Below are 20,951 nucleotides of genomic sequence, written 5' to 3'. Positions count from 1 at the left end.
CAAACATAATTAACATTTGTAGAAACAGAGAGCCTCACACCAGTCCCCAGTGGTGTGATGTCACTAAATATATCGCGCATTTTGTTTTGCCTTCAGGCTTTATTCTGTATTTGCTTGACTGTTGAAATGAAAACACCACAACAAACACCAATATATTCTGACTTGTTCTAATACTGAAAACACTTTTTGGGAACGATTTCCAGTGAAAATATAATTAGGCTGTATATGTTTGACTCTAAGTCATTTATACTTCAGATTACGGTTTTATAATCTGTAATTCTGTAAAGGGCTGCACACCGTCCACTGTCAACACTCGTCTGCATTATGGAGAAATAAATAATAGACTTGTTAAATGAAATTAGTCTTACAACCAATCTCTAACTCAGAGGAGAAATGTACCAGATGAAAACAATAACTTAGCCAAATATTAGCTAAACAAAAGTAATCCTTATGTATGATCTTATGGTTCTGGAATTATGTTTATCAAGATGTAAAGAGTTCACACTCACACACATATTTGGTGCTGTTTTCTAAGTTCACATGATCAGAAGAAACCACAGATTTTTTCAAAATGTGAAACACGGCCAGGACTGTTTTCTATTCTCTCCCTGCCAGAAAAAGTAGAATCCAAACCAAAAAAACCCATCTGGCTTTATCACGAGTTAACTTTCCAACACTCCTACAAACAGACCGGACTTCACTGCTGAACAGAGAGAAGAGGAGAGGAAATCACGTGTGTGTGGTGTGTGGTGTGTGGTGTGTGTGTGTGTGTGTGTGTGTGTGTGTGTGTGTGTGTGTCACCTGATCTGTGCAGTAAAAACAGCAGCAGTATAACACCTTAACCACACTGGTGTACCAAAAGTTATTTGCTTGTCAATATTTGCATAACCACATTACATGGTGGTTTGAATGGTCTACTGTGGTTACTAACATTTCTCTAAACAAGTGCATGCAAATCTCTCTTTGATGCACCGATTCTCCCTTTAAACAAAAAGCAGATTGAGAGCATATTGAATTCAAACTAAGAAAATAATAAAACAACCTTTTGAAAGCATATCTTTGGGACAAAATAACCCTAAAATGCTTGTCTTTCAATGAAAAGTCTTTAGATAGTTAAGTTAAACTCATGCAGCAGTGATATACACTTAGAAACATCATTTATTTTAGGTTACTTATTCAGCACATTTTTAAATAAGGTATTTTTGTATGTGACTTTACTAAAGTAAAATGTGTTCAGCTCTGTCTAAATGCAATCAAATCTGACACCTGTTAAGAGGGTGACCTCGTGACCGCGCACTGAATGCACGCCCCCTTGTTTACCGTGACGTAGCTCCGCCCATCTGTCCGCGTGCTGCTGACTGTGAGCTCAGACAGTGTGAGAGACGAGCCTCGCGACCACCTGCTAAACTCTCTAACGGTTATCAGTTAACGGTGACGGGCTAACGGCTAGCAGCTAACCAGCTAACTAACAAACGGAACACTTCAGCATCCAGTGGAGATAACGATTGACGGTTAGTAACTAACTGCATTGTAACGGACGACGTTAGCAACGTAACGGCTACTTATTATCTGATTAGCTATGAATAGCTAGTGTAGCTCATTTAGCTAATTGTCGTGTTAACGGGTACTTGTAAGTTAGCTCGAATGTTATTGATCCGTCCTTGTGAGGGTTATCTTCTATGGCGACGGTGTATTTGGTTACTGCCGTGTGCGTGTGTCTATGTGTGTGTATGTTTGTGTATGTGTGTACGTGTGTGTTCGTGCGTGTGCTAGTGTGTGGCAACGTCTCCCATAGTAACGGTTGCTAAGCCTGGGCTGTGTGTCTGGAGCTAACATTAGCATCCAGGCTCATTAGTGTGTGTGTGTGTGTGTGTGTGTGTGTGTGTGTGTGTGTGTGTGTGTGTGTGTGTGTGTGTGTGTGTGTGTGTGTGTGTGTGTGTGTGTGTGTGTGTGTGTGTGTGTGTGTGTGTGTGTGTAGGCGGACAGCTGAGCCAAGAGCATCGTTATACACTCACTTCAGCATGGAAACACACACAGATATGGTGCACAGCATATTATTGTAACAGTCTATGTTTTAATAATCGATTGATCATTTTTAGTTAAACTTAAAATGTCTAATACTTTCATAAGTTACCAGGAAAACAAAGTGATGTCTTCAATCGGCCTATGTAGGTGGTTACAGTGATTACATGTACATGTGTTACCCAGATTTTTATAAAATACATTTTTCATAGATGTTTGACTCGGGCTTCACACCTAAACCAGGAGCCAAAACTGAATTTCATGAATAACATCATGTTGTAGTATATAGACTAGCTGAAAACAATGTCAGTAAGAGATATAAGGTATCGCATACTGACAAACATTGGTTTCTTACCAGTCAGTGTGACCTCAGATGCACATATTTTCAGATTCTTCTATAAGTCTTCAGGTCCTGGCCTTTGTACATGATCAATACATTTTCCCAGTTTCTAATGAACATCACAAACAGTTGCGGCGTTAATAGATAAAGTACTTCTATCCAACTATCTATTAACGCCGCAACTTTTTGCTACTTGATATAACGGGAAAACCTCCATGGTTCTCTTTTTCTATGACTAATCTACAAGAAAAGTGAATATGATGTACTTCAGGGATCTTGGATACACAGTTTGTTGTCATTGACAAAGACAGCAAATCACCAATCATAATCCTCCTCAATCAATGTATCAAACAACCAAAGCTGAGAACCTTAAGATGTGAGAGCAACAGGAGATGATACTGAAAGGAAGCTGTGGTTGCAAAAAAAGTAATGCAATGTCATTTATAGGAAAAATGTTCAGGTTCAGAAAGGATGACCTTCAGTTTCTTTTGTCATCTGGTTTAAATTCCTGAGTGTTTTTCATATTAAAATAAATATTGGACATTGCTTAGTTAGCTTTTTGAATATCTTGCACCCCTATGGTTGGGTTTCCGACTCGATTTGTCCTCTTCTGCCTCTGAATTAACAGAAGAAATACCATTTATGAAGGACGAATTACACTTTTGCACAAATGATTTTAACTGTATCGACATTACATCTCATCTCTGTGCACCGTGTGCTCTGATCGGACTGCAGCTTCACTGTCCGTCAGTTATCTGTTTGGGTCAGAGCCAGATTGCCCACAGGAAGCTCCTCATCCATCTAAACCACTCTGCTGAAACACTGTTACCCAAGCTGTCTGCCCACACACACACACACACACACACACACACACACACACACACACACACACACACACACACACACACACACACACACACACACACACACACACACACACACACACATACACACACAGCTGGATGGCCTACTGCCAATGAGAGATCACTGGCTTTTTCCATTAGATTCACACTGTTGGATAAGACACAGGAAGACACCCAGAGAGAGACAGACAGATAGATGGACAGACAGACAGGTGGCAGATCTTGATCATAGATACAATAACTTAAAAAAAATGTTAATCCCCTAAATGTTTTGGGCTGACTTAGGGGTTTTTAGCACACAAGTCATTACATTTCTAGAACAAAAAGAATTGGCCTTGCATTGACTGTTATTGTTTTTGACTTTACCTGCGCCTGTGTTTTATTGGGCTTCATTCATCAACTGTAAAGATGACTTAAAATGAAATGCATTCTAAAAAACACTCTTGGACTGTATTCCAAAATCCCTGACAGACACTCACCTTTGAGATTTTTAATAGGTGTTACTGTCTCACCAATCGACCTCTCTTTCTCTTTTTTAAATCTGCCGTGAAGGTTTGGTTGTTCAGGTTGACAGTCAAGCAGTTCTATAATGGAGGAGCTTCACGACGTCCAGCTGACTGAGATCAAACCTCTTCTGACAGGACAGGTAGAGCACCATTTTTTTTATAACACATGACTAAAGGAGTATTCAACAAAATCATATCTTCTTACAATCACGTTCATATGATGCTTTAACTCATTTCATAACAGCAGTGATTAAAGAATGTCTCTCTCTCTCTGTTCAGAATGGGAGAAATCTACAGGACTTTGACTGTCAGGTGAGTTCAGCACCGACACACCTTTCCTCTCCTTGACATTATGTAGTGCTAGAGTCTGAATTAAAATATCATTTTAGGATAAGTCTTTACTATCAGAACTGACATTTGTCTTGGATCACAGCAGCTTCCTTTTCAACAACAACAAATATTACGTTACAAGGAATCAAGGCAATTTCGATAGTGTTTTTCAACACTGAGCATCTTACTGTCACATTGGTACGTCAGTTAATTTACAGAGGTCAAACATCAGGCTGAAACAAGTTCAATAAGCATCAGCTCCACACACTGATATTGATCGACTCCATGGACTAACGTCGGTACAGCGGGTCAGTTTGCATCAATGCCTCTGAACAGAGGGTTATTTCTAATTACAGCACAGAGTAACAGCTCTGCCTGTGTCTGCCTCTGCATAACATCCTGTGGAATACTTTAAAGCTATTCCCGTCTGTCAGTTAGCTGAAAAACTGCACTTCATCTCAGGGAAGTCTACATTTTTAACTACGTTTCAACACAGCCGGGAAAAGAAGAGAAATGAAAAGAAGAAAATCCTTTGTGTTGAGATTTACTTTATAGTTCAACCAATGCTTTGTGCATCCAATAAAAGGAGAAAAGCTACAGGAAACAAGAAATATAGCATGAGCATAACAATAGTGCATATATGGGCTAAAAGATATGTAAATCCACCTTGAAACACTGCTAATTCAAAATAGCACCACAAGAGTTTATAAAAAACCCTCTTCAGCTTTTGTATATGTTATTACAATCAACATATTTATTGGAAAAAACGATATAAAGAAATAAAGAGGAGTTATAGATGTTCGGCTAACGGACATTTGACAGTCAGCCTAATGTATATTGATTTTTCGTGTCATGCACACAGTGTGCATGTGTTTACGGGACATCAAAAATACAGTTCACCAACACAGACCCATCGAGCATCTCCTTTAGCTGACCCTTTCATCCAAAGCCACCTACAGACACTTTAATACCGTAGACACACAGGAGCAATTTGGGGTTAAGTATCCTACACCGGGTCAGTACAGCTAGTTGCAGGGGTCGTCGATCCACTACCCCCCTGATTGGTTTACACCCCTTCCCCCCCCCGAGCCACACAGCCTTTGAGTGAGAGAGAATTAAACCATTGGGGGATGAAAGAATGGCGACAAGTGTGTGGCTGTTTAAACCGTAAGTCCTTACGGCTCTCAGCCAATGATTACAGAGATTATTCCTCTTGTCACACCATCTCTTTCTGCAGAAGGCTGAAGGACAATCACTGACCTCTTTCTCTTCCTGTCTCTACTAATATGTATCTGTCTTTATAAATCCTCCTGTCCTCTCTCTTCCTCTCTGCCCTCCTCCTCCTCTGTCAGGATGTCTGACTCTCTGGATTTGCACCAGATCTCCTGTTCTTTAGGAGTTGGGGTGGTGAGTTAGCCAGTTAGCGATTAGCCTCAATCTCTTGAGTCATGCTTTGCCAGCTACTAGCTAACAGGAGTCAGCCTTTTAGCCAGTTAGCTAGTTCGCATGCTCATCTAGTTTAGTTAGCTAGCAGACTGTACATGTATTTAAATGCTTTTCTGCTTCAGGGTTATAATAGAGTGGGAGTCAAACTGTATTTATAACATAGTCCTTTAAAGCAGATGCATTTCATTTTCAGGATAAAGACATAGCAAAGAAGAAGAAATACTTTAAGTTAAAAGACATGAAAAGGTGAAATAATGTATTTTTGCTTCTTGTAACTGCAACACAATATCAAGTCCTGGTTCAGGGAGTAAATCACACATCCTGTTTATTGTATATTCAGCAGTTTATATAATGAAATACAGGTATGCAGTGTAGTGACACGTGTCTGCACCAGATTTTAGGGAGCTTAACATCCATTAATAGAATCTGTCAGGTGTTTCCATTGATGAGATAACTCCTCAACATCTCAGCTCATCCCCTGTCCAGACATACACCATCCAGACTTCCTGTTATTACCTCAGCTTCATCTTTTCTATGACAACATTCAGTTTTCTTATAAAACTGGATCTATGTCTCGATGAGGATGTGTTAGGTGCTTTGCTTTTGAGGTATTGGGCGGCAAATTCATCGAAAAAGTCCTCAAATTTATGTTTTAAGGAGGTTTTGAAATAATTACATTGTGATATTTCCCAGGTATTGAACACCCTACTCTTACTTTCGGCACTCTTCAGAAGTAGCCTCCTTCTTCATGTCTCTCTGCCTCTTGCATTGTGACCAGATATCATTATTTTCCTCTGAAGAACAATAGCTGACCTTGGTGATCATTTTAAATTTAACATTGTAAGTTCCATTGCGTGCTGACATGTAGACCTGCAAACTAACGTTATCAAGCTGTTTACTCTTACGTTCCAGTTTACCACCGGATCAGCTGTATTTCTAGAGCATGTCTCTCTCCAGCCTCTACTGTCTATTGCAATTCCTTTTTTAAATAGCAAACATTTGCTTGACAAGGCGTCTTTTACTACGGCCTCTTTTAGAAAAAGCCTCCAGCATTTGTTTCTCTGTGCTGCTCCTGCTGTACTGTTTGTTGTTGGCGCAGACAGCAGGATGTTTATTTGTTGTTGGCTGCTGTGTTTCTCAGGAGCACGATGTGGAAACAGCCCACGGTGTGCTGCACGTTACCATGAGGGGAGTTGCTAAGGGCAACCGACCCACAATCCTCACCTACCATGACATCGGACTCAACCGTGAGTCAATATTCACACACATGATACAGTACATGTAGCTCAGAGGGAAAACATGTAGGACTAAACATGGGTGTGGGTGTGGGTGTGTGTGTGTGTGTGGGTGTGGGTGTGTGTGTAGATAAGTCTTGTTTCAACAGCCTGTTCAACTACGAGGACATGCAGGAAGTCACACAGCATTTCTCCGTTCTGCATGTTGATGCGCCAGGACAGCAGGAGAACGCTCCTGTGTTCCCCACCGGGTAACAAACACACACAGCACACACACACACACACACACACACACACACACACACACACACACACACACACACACACACACACACACACACACACACATACATACCTCACCGTCCTCTTCTGTGTATCAACACACATGTCCACAAGTCCTTCCACATTTTCCTCTGGGTAACACACACACACACACACACACACACACACACACACACACACACACACACACCCCAATGTTTTCCCCTGCTTATGATGTTATTCAAGATTGAGTAGCTTTCACCATTCAATAGTTGTTGTGTGTCTGCAACAAAGGAGAAGTGAAATCTTTGATCATGATACTATGATAGCAGTTGTCCTATTATTTAAAGGTGACTCCCTTCAACATATGATTTTATTTCAGAGGAAGGAGGATAAAAACTCAGTGACCGGTACATCATATGACATATTAATGTCTTTAAATAAATAAATTTAAAAAACAGACTCAAAAGTGAGTAGAACAAAGCATTGGGAACTTAAAGATAATTATCTTTTCTAGATAAAAGTCTGTGGCCGTTGTCTTTGTTATAGGCTTGCAGTAAAAGTGTGTTTTCATGCATGTGTGTGTGTGTGTGTGTGTGTGTGTGTGTGTGTGTGTGTGTGTGTGTGTGTGTGTGTGTGTGTGTGTGTGTGTGTGTGTGTGTGTGTGTGTGTGTGTGTGTGTGTGTGTGTGTGTGTGTGTGTGTGTGTGTGTGTGTGTGTGTGTGTGTGTGTGTGTGTGTGAGCAGGTACCAGTACCCCACCATGGATGAGCTGGCGGAGATGCTGCCATCTGTCCTGACACAGCTTCAGTGAGTGTTTGTGATGCATGATGGGTAATTTTGTAGGAACAGACGGTTTGCTTGTACAACATAATGTGTGTGTGTGTGTGTTTTCATTATCAGGGTGAAGAGTGTGATTGGTATCGGTGTTGGAGCTGGAGCCTACATCCTCACCAAACTGGCTGTGAGTATAATCTGCCCATCCCCCTACTGTACATGTTACTCACATACATGATGATGATGATGATGATGGTGTGTATTTCAGCTGAATGAGCCCACTCTGGTGGAGGGATTGGTTCTGATCAACGTGGACCCTTGTGCCAAGGGCTGGGTGGACTGGGCTGCTGCTAAGGTGACAAAAATGATCTTAACTTAAGGTCATAGGGTTCCATAAAATATCAAGATAAGATTTTCTTTACTATCAGAGTTAAGGGTTCATTAATAGGAAATGAATTGCTTTAAATACTTCAAAAAATATCTCTACCTTTGTCTAATCACAACATATCAGACAACCCTCAAATGAAAATGATCTGTCGATGAGGAAACTCTGATATAAATAAAAACATGTGATGTCTCTGTTCCCTGCAGCTGAGCGGCTGGACGAGCAACGTGGTGGACAACATCATGGCACATCACTTCAGCGCTGTGAGGACACGCTGCGTCTACAAGAACCATACATTTGTCAGAAACATTTATGAGTGTCCCCTGAACTGTGTGTGTGTGTGTGTGTGTGTGTGTGTGCGTGCGCGTGTGTGTGTGCAGGATGAGTTAACAGACAACATGGAGATCGTCCAGACGTACAGACTCCACATCTCTCAGGATATACCACAGGAGAACCTGACCATGTTCTACAACAGCTACGACAGGTAGGAAACACCAGCAGGAAGCTAGCTGCGTGTTAGCATGACAGGGAACCATGGTGGATACTACTAGCAATTAATGAGGATTGGGGAAATGCAGAGACAGGATTATGGACAGGATACTGGACTTAACATGCACTCCTTCACACTTAACATTGTACAGTTACACTATATTATTATTGCCTCTTTGTACGTTTGTATATTTCATTTTATTTTTACTTTATTTTGTAGTTCTAATTATTTGTATTTGTTTTGCTTCTCTTTGTATTTCGCTGCTGCAACGCAAACATTTCCCAGTTTGGGATAAATAAAGTACTTCTGATTCCGATTCTGATGTAACACATATTTTCCAAGATAGCCTTACACTTCATACACTATGTGACACATGACTCGGGCCACTGCTTTATAAAGGTCTCTACCAACCGGTAAACATGCTATCTATACTTTAATTAGCCAGCGTGGGTGAGGAGCGAGGGTTATAAAACTAACACCCCTAGAGATTGCCGCCCTTTATCAGATTGTTATTGGTTATTGTAGGTGGTATGTAGGCCCAGTTTGGAGCAATAAACGCTTCAATTATCCAAACCAAGCTTGTTTTTGAATGTTGCAGTATAGTTTTTGTGATTGAACCTTTAAGGACATTAATAATCTTCACCAATTTCCATATTTGAAACCATCTGAAGGTGAGGTTAGTAAGATCAAGACATGGAGGAAGGGAATCGGTGTGAACATTCATTATTAGAGGTGGCTTAATGACGTACTTTACTGTATGTATTCCATTATTAGACACGTAGGTGAGACAGGAAAGAGAGGCGAGAGGAAGACAGCAGAGAGGAGAGGCAAGGAGCCTGGAAGCATTTGTATTAGAAGTAATTTCCAATATCTGCATCTCTGCAAATTAAAGTCTAAAGGCCTTCCAGCGTCAGCGCTAAATAAAGCTGCTGGAGACAACCCTCAGGGAGCACTGATCACTGTTATTACCGCTGCAGCAGGGCTCTCACTGACCTACCCTCCGTATCATCTCCACTCAGAATTCTACTCTGTTTAGCTCGTGTTCTCGTCCCAAAGCCTCACAGCCGGCGCTGAGAGTCTGTGTATGTATTTAACTGTGTGTGTGTGTGTGTGTGTGTGTGTGTGTGTGTGTGTGTGTGTGTGTGTGTGTGTGTGTGTGTGTGTGTGTGTGTGTGTGTGTGTGTGTGTGTGTGTGTGTGTGTGTGTGTGTGTGTGTGTGTGTGTGTGTGTTAGCCGTACTGAGTTGCAGATGGAGCGGCCCCTCGTTGGGCTGAATGAAGACACTGTCAACACACTCAGGTATCATCCCTTTATTATTCAACTATTACACATTTCTACCAACAAATCCTGTTACAGCTTATCTGACGTGTGTGTGTGGTGTGTGTGTGTGTCAGGTGTATCTCTCTGCTGGTGGTTGGAGACACGTCGCCTGCTGTTGATGTCGTGGTGAGTGTCTGCCCTGTTTCCTTGACAACAGCCAGTAGGTGACGTCACAATGTTGTTAATAAAGAATGTGTGTGTGTGTGTGTGCTCTGCAGGTGGAGTGTAACTCCAGACTGAACCCCACCAAGACCACCCTGCTCAAGGTACCTGTCCGTCTCTCTCGTAACTGCCAGCTGTCGTCATTAGAAATGCTTTAAGGTAGTGGGTTAGCCTTACAGGGGCCGGGTTCTCACCATGTGGCTCTTCTTCTTTGTCCCTCCACTAGATGGCAGACTGTGGAGGACTCCCTCAGGTGGTGCAGGTGAGCCACAGCCGCTCACTGCCTCAGCATGTGTTTACACTGACATCCTCATATCTACTCTAAAAGAGATGCTGGTTTCTATGATTGTTATTGCAAACCCAAAGGTGTATCATAACTCCAACATGAGGCTGCAGCAGTTTTCTCCCTTCAAGTATTGGAGTAGATGGAGGTGCAGTGTTTTCCTGCTGAGCTCTGGTGAAGTGAGAGTCACATATACAGGGAATTGTGTTCTCAAAATGTTCTGGAAAACATCAGCTGAAACCTCGTTTGTTTTTTCTCAGACCAAAGAGGAATAACCCTCAATAACTAACATTAGACTTACTTTAGGAAGAGATTACATCACTGCCTCTGTGGAAATCAGTGACACCAGTCATATTACAGGGACTGCAATACACACGAGCAAACATTTGAATCAATCTGTCAGTATGCTAGATTGTAGTATTGTGATTGTTCAGACTGGTAGAAATTAAAACAAACCTGCTTTTACTTTGCTTTTTGAAAATAAAGAATGATCTTAATGTGTTATAAATCATCAGCCAGTCTGACCGAAGTGTGCTTTTCTTTCCTCAGCCTGGAAAACTAGCAGAGGCCTTCAAGTATTTTGTCCAGGGGATGGGCTACAGTGAGTACCTTCTTTACCTTTTACTGCAGGATCACACTCTTCTGTCGCTTCAAGAAGAAGGCCTTTTCCCCACATGTATATCTAGGAGAATTTGTAGCTTACACATAAATTAGAATATAATTTGGTTTTATTTTGACATGTTTTTGTAACTTCCTGTTGGTCTCTGTCTCTCTCTGTTAACACGGTCCTGGTATATGTCCTAACCTCTCAACTCTGTCTGTGTTTTACTATAGTCACATGTTAGTCATCTACAGGCTTACTGAAACAGGACTAGTATTCCTCCAGAGCTCTGTTTTATTGTGTTCAGAACGATTAGGGGTCACCAGCTAATACCATTCTGTGCTTCAGAGGATGAAAGCTTGACTAAAGGCTGTTTTAATATGTTTTACTGAATGAAACCTAGCCTGCAAACACGGTGTGTGTGTGTGTGTGTGTGTGTGTGTGTGTGTGTGTGTGTGTGTGTGTGTGTGTGTGTGTGTGTGTGTGTGTGTGTGTGTGTGTGTGTGTGTGTGTGTGTGTGTGTGTGTGTGTGTGTGTGTGTGTGTGTGTGTGTGTGTGTGTGTGTGTGTGTGTGTGTGTGTGTGTGCAGCTGTGCTTCAACAATAACTGTAAGTAGCAGTTTGCAGTGACTTACTACTCACTTCACAGCAGCAGTGTGTGAAACAGTTGGATTTCCTCAAAACACAATTGTGTGTGTGTGTGTGTGGCCTTGTGTAACTACAGTTATCTTTGAACCTGTCCTCCTTCTTTTCTGCTCTTCGTCTTCGTTTTCTTCTTCTTCGTCTTCGTTTCCTCCAGTCCCTCATGTTGTATTAAACCGCCTGAGCAGCCAATCAGGTATCATGATTTAAACCAGAATCTCCCCCCCCAGCACCAGCTCCATTTCCATTATTTTTTCTTTGCTCTCTTGTTAGTCCTTCGCCGTGTGTGTGTGTGTCTGTGTGTGTCTGTGTCTGTGTGTGTCTGTGTCTGCATGCTGTTGATCACATTGATTGTTTTTTTTTCTTCTGCAGTGGATTTACCCAGCAGGCTTTGCTGCTGCATGCCAACACACTACTGACACTTGTCACATCTGATAGTTTTGAAGTGCTCATGTCTGTAGGATCAAACTGGCATCCCACAATAACATGAGCTGAAAACTATGAGCAGAACAGAAACAGAAAATGTCAGATCTGTTTGTGTTTTCACCGATAGACCTTTCTCACTGGAGTTGCAACCTGGAGCCCCTGTCACAGCATGAAGTTATAACAGCCCATAAGCAGCTGGGTCCCTTGTTTTGCAAAGCAGAGACTTTGATCATGGTGTTGAACTGTTGTGTAAATGCTGCAAACACAACCTGACAACATGATGACAGCGGGCTCAGCTCAGCAATGTAAGAGGCCAGCACTCATCAGCTTTGACGCCTCAGATTCTCCTTTTGTTGCTTTAGGCTGTTGTTGATGCAACACCTCACACTGAAGAGAACGTGAAATCTTCAGGGCTTCAGTGTGAAAGTGCCTTTGAATCCCCGTCATCAGATCTGAATCCTGCTGATGTCACAGTGTGAACGATTCAAATCAGCACATGCTGTTTATGACCCGCTGTCTACAACCAGGCCCCCCCCCCAAGGGATGCATCGAGTCATCAGCAGTACATCGATAGTGACGATATTTGCCCTGTAGAACGGCATACAAGCAAGGAAGATCAGAATCACAAACAGGTTTATTGCAAAGTAGGTTTACACAAACAAGGAATTTGTTTGTTTGGTGCGTACATAAAACGAGAAGAGAAGAATAAATGTAAGAAAATGATCAAAAATTGGGCTATTATACAAATATTTTAAAGATAAAGGAATTATGGAGAACTGTGCAGATATAAAAAAGGCAGCTTTATACACAAATACACCGAGTTATGCTCAGAAATCAGAAAGATGTGTTCACATGATATGCATTAATGTTTATTGGGGGTAAGATGTCATTCACTAATAGACAGAAAGAATAAATCAATATATTTCTAGACAGCAGCGACAACACAAAACATTTTCCATCGGACTTAATTATTTTTAAACATTGGTTTCGGCCGGTGTTTCACACTCGGTGCATCCCCCCCCTCCCCTAACACACACATGAACCTGCTCCACTCTTCTGTTTCTAACACATTACGGTCTCCCCCCCCAGTGCCTACAGCTGGTATGACCCGGCTGGTGCGCTCCAGGACTCACTCGGCCTCCAGCGTTGGCTCGGCTGAGGGCGTCCGCAGCCGCAGTACCACCAACACACTGCCAGAGGGCGCCACCATGCCGGGACACATGGCAGAACAGACCATCGAGATGTCTGCGTAGGACTCTCCCTCCTCTGTTCTCGCTCTCTTTACTCCTCTTCCTCTTCTTCTCCTCTTCCTCCCGAGGCTGCGTGCACCTGAAACTCTCCTCTGTGTCGGACGCAGCCAAACATTTCTAACGTTGTAGTCGTTCTTCCTGATAATGAAAAGGTCACATCTAACGTGTAAAGTAGGTTAAAAAAGAACCCCGTTGCTCTCTAGGACGCTGGTGTTGGTAACTTCCTGCTCCCCGGAGCCATGCTGTTGCCGTGGTGACGCTGTAGATGTAACTGTACATGGAGCTGGTTCATATTTACATTCAGTTGTGTTTTCAGTAGACTGACCAGACTTTCATTTCTCTTCCCTTAGTTTGGGCCTGATCCCGTCTTCTTTTTATTATTACTCTTATTATGATCGTTATTATTCGTTATGACTCTTGTTGTTGGTGTTGTTTGCTATGAAGCTCATTTCTGAAACTCTTTTCCTCAAAACGCGGAAAGTTAAAGGGACTATTTCACCAAAATAAGACACTCACTACTGCCCTGGAATGCCAGACAAAAGATCTATTTTGTATGACTTAATGTAGGAAGTTTATTGATATTATGACTGCAAAATAATATTAAAATATCTCAAATACAATCATATATGAAGCTACACCGCATTGGGGCCGTTGTACAAAAATTAAAAGGGAAGGGGTTTTTAATTACAGGGAAGAACAATAAAGATAAAAGAAAAAATGAGAATAAAAATGTTAAATTTACAAGCAAAAACGAATCAATCGTCACTAAACCTCAGTGGATAACAATATAGTTTATAGCAGCTGCAGTCGGTCCCTATTTCATCAGCATGTCTTTTTCTACAACTTAAAGGAAATGTGTGTCTGTGATTCCAGGCTTCAGAGGGTTAAGTGATTGATCCTGAAACGCATCACTTTTTAAAAGCTGAACTTTACTTTATCCTCTGGAGGGGATCCTGAAGTGCTCCTCGTCTGTTCCTGTACTTTACTTAGTGTGGCTTCCTGCAGCCGCCCGGCTCTGTTCCCTCGGCCCGTCAGCAGCATGCTCGTCGTGGAGTGTTGGCATGCAGTCTGTACCGTGCCGTCAGCCTAGTGAGTCCCTGAGATGTTGCTCAGCTGTGAAACTCTCAACTCAACAAACCTCCTCGTAAAAAAAACAACATAGACGCTTAAACTTGATCCCCCCCCCCACGTTGTGTTGCCGTTTTGTTTCTCTGGACTGAAAGGGTTGTTGATTATTGAATTGAATAGCTACTTGGCTAGTGACATTGATTTAATAAATTGCACTTTAAATGTCACTGTTGGAGAAGTGGGAGACATGCGGCCATGCTGCTCGTCCCGTTGACGGTGGTTGACTGGTCGATGCTGGTTTCTGTAGTGACAGGCTCTGATGCTGAACCTTCCCGTACTGATTACACGTTAAGAGATCTGCTCTCTGCTGTCCCCTGCTGGAGGACTGAAGAGCAGCTCCCGGAACAGGAAGTACATCCTGGTGTTTGACTTAAATTACTGAACACTTCTGTGAGGGGGGGGGGGGGGGGGTTCTGACCGAACTGGGTCGACCGCAGACTGACTCAGTCAAACATTAACTCATGTTACTCTATATAAACACAAACTGTATTCCTGCCGTCTGTTACTGTTATAATATTTATTACTAGAACTATTACTTTTGGGATTTGTACTGAAGCATTGGTAGCTGTTCTTTTGAGGTTTGTTGTTCCATGACTTTTATTGTAAACAAGGTTTGTAATGAAATAAAGCTCGTTAATATCCAAAACTCTGGTTTGACCTTGATATTCAGCAGGGGGGGGGACATATTCAGATTGTTTACTGTAGTATACATTGGGTAGTGCTTTATATTAAGAGCCTTGTATGAAGCAGAAGTTATCATACATATATATTAAATAATACCTTATAAGATGCCTATGAATAATACCAAGTGTTAATAACTGTATCATAACCATGGTAATGGTTGGGTTAATAAATAATATGTACCTATAACAAACCTGATTCTATATCGCTTAAAAATTATGAACGAAGTCTAAATTTATTGTTAGTATGCAAGTTTTGGAATGCTCTTAGTTTAAGGCCAGTGGATTCCTTCACAACTATCTGGACAGTAAGGTAATTATTGAACCATCAAACATGTCAACACTTGTGAAAAAATGATTTATTGTCTCTGTTTTTTTACAATAATAAGCTTCAACAGAAAAAGTGTTCTATGAGACACACTGATGATCTGATAGCATCACAAACACTGTCCACTATAAGATGCAGGTTCTTCAGCATTAAATCCACACTGCTGATGTTTTTAAGCAGCTCAAGTCCAGCGTTGTGAGGAGGCAGCAGCAGGAGCAGGGTTACAGGGGCTTCAGCTGGCAGCAGGAGGTGCTGTCTTCATGCAGAGGCGGCCCAGCAGCCCGGCCATCTGCAGCAGGGAGTTCACTCCTTCAACCACCCTCATGTGAGTGTAGCCGATCTCCTGCAACACAGAAAGAGTTGTATATGCATCAGCTTTGTTCGTATTTACTGTCCACTGTCGATAAAAGGACACACTCAGCTGTTGCTCATCAATACATGGCTGTAAAATCAGGAGGCGGGTCTCAGCCTCACCTTGATGAACTCCAGTTTGAGGTACTCCGGCATCTGGTACGTCTTGCAGACTCTGAATATGTTCCCGATGATGTCCTCCGGAGAGTAGCCCAGCGCCCACAGCTGCTCCACCACCTTGTACGCCTTGTCGATGTCCCCCTCCACACAGTGTCCCAGCATGCTTTTCACCAGGAGCGGGTGAGGTTCGTCGCACACTTTGAAGACGTTCTCGCTGTTGATGTAGCCGAAGCCGGAGTTGGTGGACTGCAGGTTGTTCAAGGCCTGGAAACGGAGGAACAGGAAGTCAGGAACACCACCACATGCTTCCTGAATGCTGAACACGAGACTCTCAATGGATAGTGTGTATGTTTAAAGTGGGATTGTATGAGAGACAGATGACAGGCAGAATGTTCTTTGTTTGGAAAGGTCTACCAGTGGGAAGCTAAGCAATGTACTGATGTGGAAGGGGGCAGCAGCAAAATGTATTTCAGCAAACAACAAACTAAAAATCAATACCAGTTACATGCTTTATTTAAAATATATTTGCAGCTTCACCTTACTGTCAGAGCCCTTTGTGACAGGAACTTAGGCTGCCGTCTACGCTTTCTATGAAGCCACCTGACTCCATTTACATAAACAGTCATTTTACTTTGCAGTACACAGAGATGCTTTTCTTCTGCCAACTCTAAAGATCTGAACTACCCCCCCCCCCTCACCTGTCTCATGTCCCCCTGTGCTGTGAAGATGACGGCCTCCAGCCCGTCGTCTGACACCGACAGTCTCTCCTTCTCCACCACGTCCTGCAGCCGTGACAGGATCTGTCCGTCTGTCAGCTTGGAGTAGCGCAGCACGGCGCAGCGAGACTGGATCGGCTCGATGATTTTATCGGAGGCGTTACAGGCCAGAGCGAAGCGCGTCGTCTTAGAGTAGATCTCCATGATCCTCCTCAACGCTTGCTGAGCACCATCTGTCATGCTGGGCGGAGGATGAGGAGCATGGAGACATTAAACCGTACCCTTAGTAGAGAGACTTAATTATAACATAAAGGTAAAAAATCAAAAGGACACATGGCTTTATATTTCAGCATTCAAAACATGTTTTTTAAAAAGGACGACAGTCCTGCTTTCTTCTTCTTAAGATAACTTAGATGTTGTAATTGTGTGTTATGTGTTTTTTTAGTGACTGATAACAACTATGCTAACATTCTAAAGTGGTCTGTGGTCTTGATAAGGCTAAAAACGTTATAAAACCATCAGGGTGGCGTTACAGAAATGGAGGATCTTATTTTGTGTAACTTTTACTAGCTTGTAATAGATGGAAGTCAAGGGAAGTCTTACACATTATTCAAAATGATCCTTGAGGAGATTCAACAGTTCAGAGCTTTGCAGGGGCCTGACAAAAGCCTAATGTCCGTAACTGTGTCAGATAATAAACGTTGCTTCTCTTCTCTCACCTGTCGGCTTCGTCCAGGATGATGATCTTGTGTCGTCCTTTGGGCAGTGTGACTTTCTGCTGAGCGAACATCTTGATCTTGTTTCTCACCACGTCGATTCCTCTGCAGACACAACAGCTTCAGTACAACCTCAACAACTCATGATTCTAAAATATTAAACCACTGTGTGTTGTTTTTGGCATTCTCAAATCTTAGCTCAAAGTAGAAAGATGGTATTTAAATCTCGAGAATAGATTATTTTTATCAAATGTTTTTTTGTTTTTAAGTCACCTTTCATTTGAGGCGTTGAGCTCCAGCACAGCGTCTTTCATGGAGGCTCCCAGCAGAGCTCGGGCCAAACACAAGATGCTGGTGGTCTTTCCTGTGCCCGGAGGACCTGCATCAAAAATCACATGTTACCATTGAGTTTGGATTACAAAACAGTCACATATAGCTTTACATAAGCTGTTCCAATCGTCATATTAGAAAAATAATCAGATTTATAACCAGTGCATTAGTTTTGAAGTTGTTGTCACAACCTCATGTTTTCCAGCTTTGTGAACAGCCAAAAGGGTTTGAAACACAGAAATACATCAGTAGTTTGAACCGATGAAGGGACATGTGTCAGTGAGGCATTGTTTGATCAATGTCTTTACTTTAACTGGATATAATATCTGAATACTTCCTCCACCTGTGTCCCAGAGCACCATGTTACAGTAGCATTTTGTTGTTGTTGTTGTTGTAGTAGCAGCAGCATAGCAGCCTGTTTGGAGAACAAATGAAACTCTTCACTTTATTCGCAGTCCTTTCTCCCTCCTCGATTCCACACTGACCTGCTATGATGATGTTTGGGACGTTTCCCTCCCTGGCAAACACCTCCAGCCGGCTCACCGTCTCCACGTTCCCCACAATCTCGTTCAGCTTCAGCGGGCGGTACTTCTCCACCCAGGGCAGTTCATAGCTGACGCCGGAGCTTTTAGTCGAACCCTCCCCGGCTCCCGTGTCCGCTTTGGTCCCGCTTTCCGCGGATTTCTTCTCACTTTCGGACTCCGCCATCTCCACGTCCATGATGAGTTCTATCTGTCAGCTCAGCCCGCGAACTACAGCGGAGCTTTTCCCTCCCTGGCAACCACGAGTGAAGGAACTGACGCCTCATTGGCTGAGCGTTTATTCTTTGACGGCGCTGATTGGTCGAGGACAACGCACTTAAACCTCGCGATATTTGCAAAAACTACAATCGTAAAAAACACAAGACAAAATGATATGATAAACAAAGGCAGAACGAAACCTATGTTTCGTGAATTTTGGTTCAAAATATGCTTAAAATGCGTAAGATTGTACAAACCAACATAGCTTGAATGTATTAAATATAATGGTCTTGAATGAAAACACATTTATTTATTTATATTGTTTATTTGTATTTGTATTTTCAGACAGCTGGATACACCCTAAATGTAGTTCCTTTTTATACGTAGTTTGTCAATTTGCCTGTTGAGATTTCTCCTAAATTCACCAGATCAATTCAAAGAAAGCAGAGGGCTTTGTTTCATCCAAAGGCTGATAATAATAAAGGCTGACATTATCTTTCTGATTTATGGAAAATCACAGAGCTATTCAAAATTCCTTCTGTGAAAACCTTTGACTCTAATTTATAATACATTGAAACAAGATTTCTGAGCCTGTGTTACTATGGTAATGTAGATTATTGAGAGTAACGTAACAGAATACCAGTTATATATTACATAAAGATAATAAGGTATGCATAATGTGCACAAACCTGTTATGTTAGCAATAGTATCTGGATGTAAGCAATCATCTGAAATGTCTTAGTAAAATCTATGAGTCATTGAGTCTACTAGTTGTTTTTCAGTAATGATTTAAATAATTATATTTTTAATAAATAACCCCTGGTGTGGAATGAGGCGTGGAGGCCTCGGTAGGAAGTCGTCATCGTCTCGGTCTAAACCGTTTCCTTCTTCCGCAAACACAGAGTAGCTTCCCCGTTTATCGGTTGATCAATGCGGCGGTGGAGTTCTGTCTCTCGTCTCCTGGCTCCATTTAATATTTCGAACAGTAACCCATATTTATGAGTGATTGATTCGGCGTCATGACGGCCAACAGCCGCTGTTCCGCCGCGGAGCCCCCGGGCCTGGAGACCCAGCGGCGGGAGATCGAGTCTCTTCTGCGGGAGTGGGAGCTCCGCGCTGGGGACAGTTGGTGAGTCTAAAAACACTGTTAGCATCACACGGCTAATGGCTGCTAACGGCTTTAACGGCAGACTTTTGGTTGTTAGGGACCGTTAACGGGTCTCTGTTATGTTAGGGACCGTTAACGTTTCGGTGTTGTTATGTTAGGGACCGCTAAGGGTTCGGTGTCGGTTGTTAGCTCGGGCTAACCGGTGCTAACAGACGTTAAACTGGTCGTTAACCGACGATGCTAACGTTAGCCTGTCAACCTGCTGTAATGACATGTTCAGGCTCCACTCCCATACTTCCACTTTTGTTTTCACCAGAGCTGGACTGGGAAGTGGATAATGGGAGATGCGTGATCAAAGAGATCTGTGTATCTGGGTTTTTAAATGAGATGTTTATGTGGTCATTTCTGCACAATAAATGACTATTTAATGTGCATGTCAAACCTTCTTAGCAGGGACTCGTACTAGAAACCTCCTTTTATTTACCTTTCCTTAGGTGTGTTTTATTTTTATGAGCATGATTTATTTTTTACCAACTGGGACCAATGATCTGCTGTCAATTTCAGAAAACAAAGGCAACCTATTCTCCTCATGCTGTACTTACAGAGGTAGAGAAAAGTACTGTACGTTGCATAATATTGGAAGTAAACACATTTCACTTCACAAGTATTCTTGCATTGAATATGTCACTTAAATTAAAGTGTGTAAGTGTAATCAGGAAAGTGCAGGACTGTGGGGGCTGGTATCGAACCAAGGACCACCCTTTCTGTAGGGCAGCACCTTACCCACCTAAGCCAAATATAAGCAGGATTTATTTTGCTAATGAAAATCCAAAAATACTTTGAACAAAATAAAAGTAGCTAATTGTCAACCTCGTGTTTTGTAGATATGCTAAATTTAATTAATAGGATGTATTTTTAATTAAGTGAGAGAGAAAACTGTTTTTTGTGAAAATGTTCTGTTTTTAATGCTCAACAACCACAACAACAACAACAACAACAACAAATATGGCAAAAAACGTTTTAAGCAAAAACACTTGGGACTTTCTGGGGGAAATCCATTGGATTTTTTGGGGGATTATATGAGTAGGAAAAATTCCAACCCACTGGAACCTTATCTTACAAATAGTATAATACATATAATATTAGTGTGGCCTTATCCTTAATTCTAACTGCATAGAAAATTCAGGATTGAAACAGAACAAATAGACATGGAAAAACTGTGTGTCATTTAAACCCTGATTTAAAAGTCAAAGTAGAATGACGCTTCAAATCTTGAGAGCCTTAGTTGAGCTGAATACACCCAATAAGGTAGAGCTGCGTCAGTGTCAAACAGCCGCTTTACGATGCAGAAAAACATTCACAAAATTACACAACCGTCCCTGACTCTCAGCTAAAAC

The 20,951-nt window shown here is 42.1% G+C and overlaps 3 protein-coding genes across 7 annotated transcripts in view; 2 read left to right on the top strand and 1 right to left on the bottom strand.

Annotated features, from left to right (window-relative positions):
• The first annotated feature begins 1,319 nt into the window (after nt 1-1,319).
• Nucleotides 1,320-15,111, top strand: LOC134866445 (protein NDRG3-like). 5 transcript variants are annotated; one of them, XM_063886660.1, is made up of 18 exons: nt 1,350-1,511; nt 3,792-3,871; nt 4,011-4,043; nt 5,414-5,468; nt 6,649-6,754; nt 6,873-6,993; nt 7,750-7,812; nt 7,906-7,966; nt 8,048-8,134; nt 8,371-8,427; nt 8,545-8,648; nt 9,888-9,953; nt 10,049-10,100; nt 10,193-10,240; nt 10,363-10,398; nt 10,969-11,020; nt 11,819-11,857; nt 13,177-15,111. In XM_063886660.1, the coding sequence occupies exons 3-18, from the start codon at nt 4,012-4,014 to the stop codon at nt 13,338-13,340; spliced, it is 1,143 nt and encodes a 380-aa protein (XP_063742730.1). In that variant the 5' UTR covers nt 1,350-1,511; nt 3,792-3,871; nt 4,011; the 3' UTR covers nt 13,341-15,111. The 5 variants fall into 5 exon arrangements, with proteins under 5 accessions (XP_063742703.1, XP_063742739.1, XP_063742712.1 ...); XM_063886651.1 differs by having other exon boundaries at nt 1,358-1,511; nt 3,778-3,871; XM_063886633.1 differs by lacking the exon at nt 5,414-5,468 and having other exon boundaries at nt 1,320-1,511; nt 3,778-3,871.
• A 373-nt stretch (nt 15,112-15,484) lies between these two features.
• rfc2 (replication factor C (activator 1) 2) lies at nt 15,485-18,488 on the bottom strand. Its single transcript, XM_063903412.1, has 6 exons — nt 18,192-18,488; nt 17,650-17,755; nt 17,380-17,481; nt 16,643-16,901; nt 15,948-16,208; nt 15,485-15,816 (listed from the first exon to the last, which is right to left on the bottom strand). The coding sequence occupies exons 1-6, from the start codon at nt 18,424-18,426 to the stop codon at nt 15,706-15,708; spliced, it is 1,074 nt and encodes a 357-aa protein (XP_063759482.1). The 5' UTR covers nt 18,427-18,488; the 3' UTR covers nt 15,485-15,705.
• An 843-nt stretch (nt 18,489-19,331) lies between these two features.
• The window catches only part of usp11 (ubiquitin specific peptidase 11), a 13,513-nt gene continuing 11,893 nt past the window's right edge, over nt 19,332-20,951 (top strand). The window contains 1 exon segment of the mRNA XM_063881140.1: nt 19,332-19,575. Within this exon segment, the coding sequence (XP_063737210.1) occupies nt 19,466-19,575 (110 nt within the window). The 5' untranslated portion in view covers nt 19,332-19,465.

This window comes from Eleginops maclovinus, chromosome 1, assembly GCF_036324505.1.
Source record: "Eleginops maclovinus isolate JMC-PN-2008 ecotype Puerto Natales chromosome 1, JC_Emac_rtc_rv5, whole genome shotgun sequence".
Taxonomy (NCBI): domain Eukaryota; kingdom Metazoa; phylum Chordata; class Actinopteri; order Perciformes; family Eleginopidae; genus Eleginops; species Eleginops maclovinus.
This window is presented reverse-complemented; position numbering and strand designations above follow the sequence as displayed.

Bases quoted from the DNA above. Each gene is read 5' to 3' on its own strand.
- LOC134866445 (XM_063886633.1), top strand. From the start codon at position 3,815: ATGGAGGAGCTTCACGACGTCCAGCTGACTGAGATCAAACCTCTTCTG. The intron at 6,755-6,872 runs GTGAGTCAATAT...GTGTGTGTGTAG, and splicing joins CCATGACATCGGACTCAACC to ATAAGTCTTGTTTCAACAGC. The intron at 7,967-8,047 runs GTGAGTATAATC...TGTGTATTTCAG, and splicing joins ACATCCTCACCAAACTGGCT to CTGAATGAGCCCACTCTGGT.
- rfc2 (XM_063903412.1), bottom strand. From the start codon at position 18,426: ATGGACGTGGAGATGGCGGAGTCCGAAAGTGAGAAGAAATCCGCGGAA. The intron at 17,756-18,191 runs GTCAGTGTGGAA...TTTTTGATGCAG, and splicing joins CCCAAACATCATCATAGCAG to GTCCTCCGGGCACAGGAAAG. The intron at 15,817-15,947 runs GTGAGGCTGAGA...TCTGTGTTGCAG, and splicing joins TCAAACTGGAGTTCATCAAG to GAGATCGGCTACACTCACAT.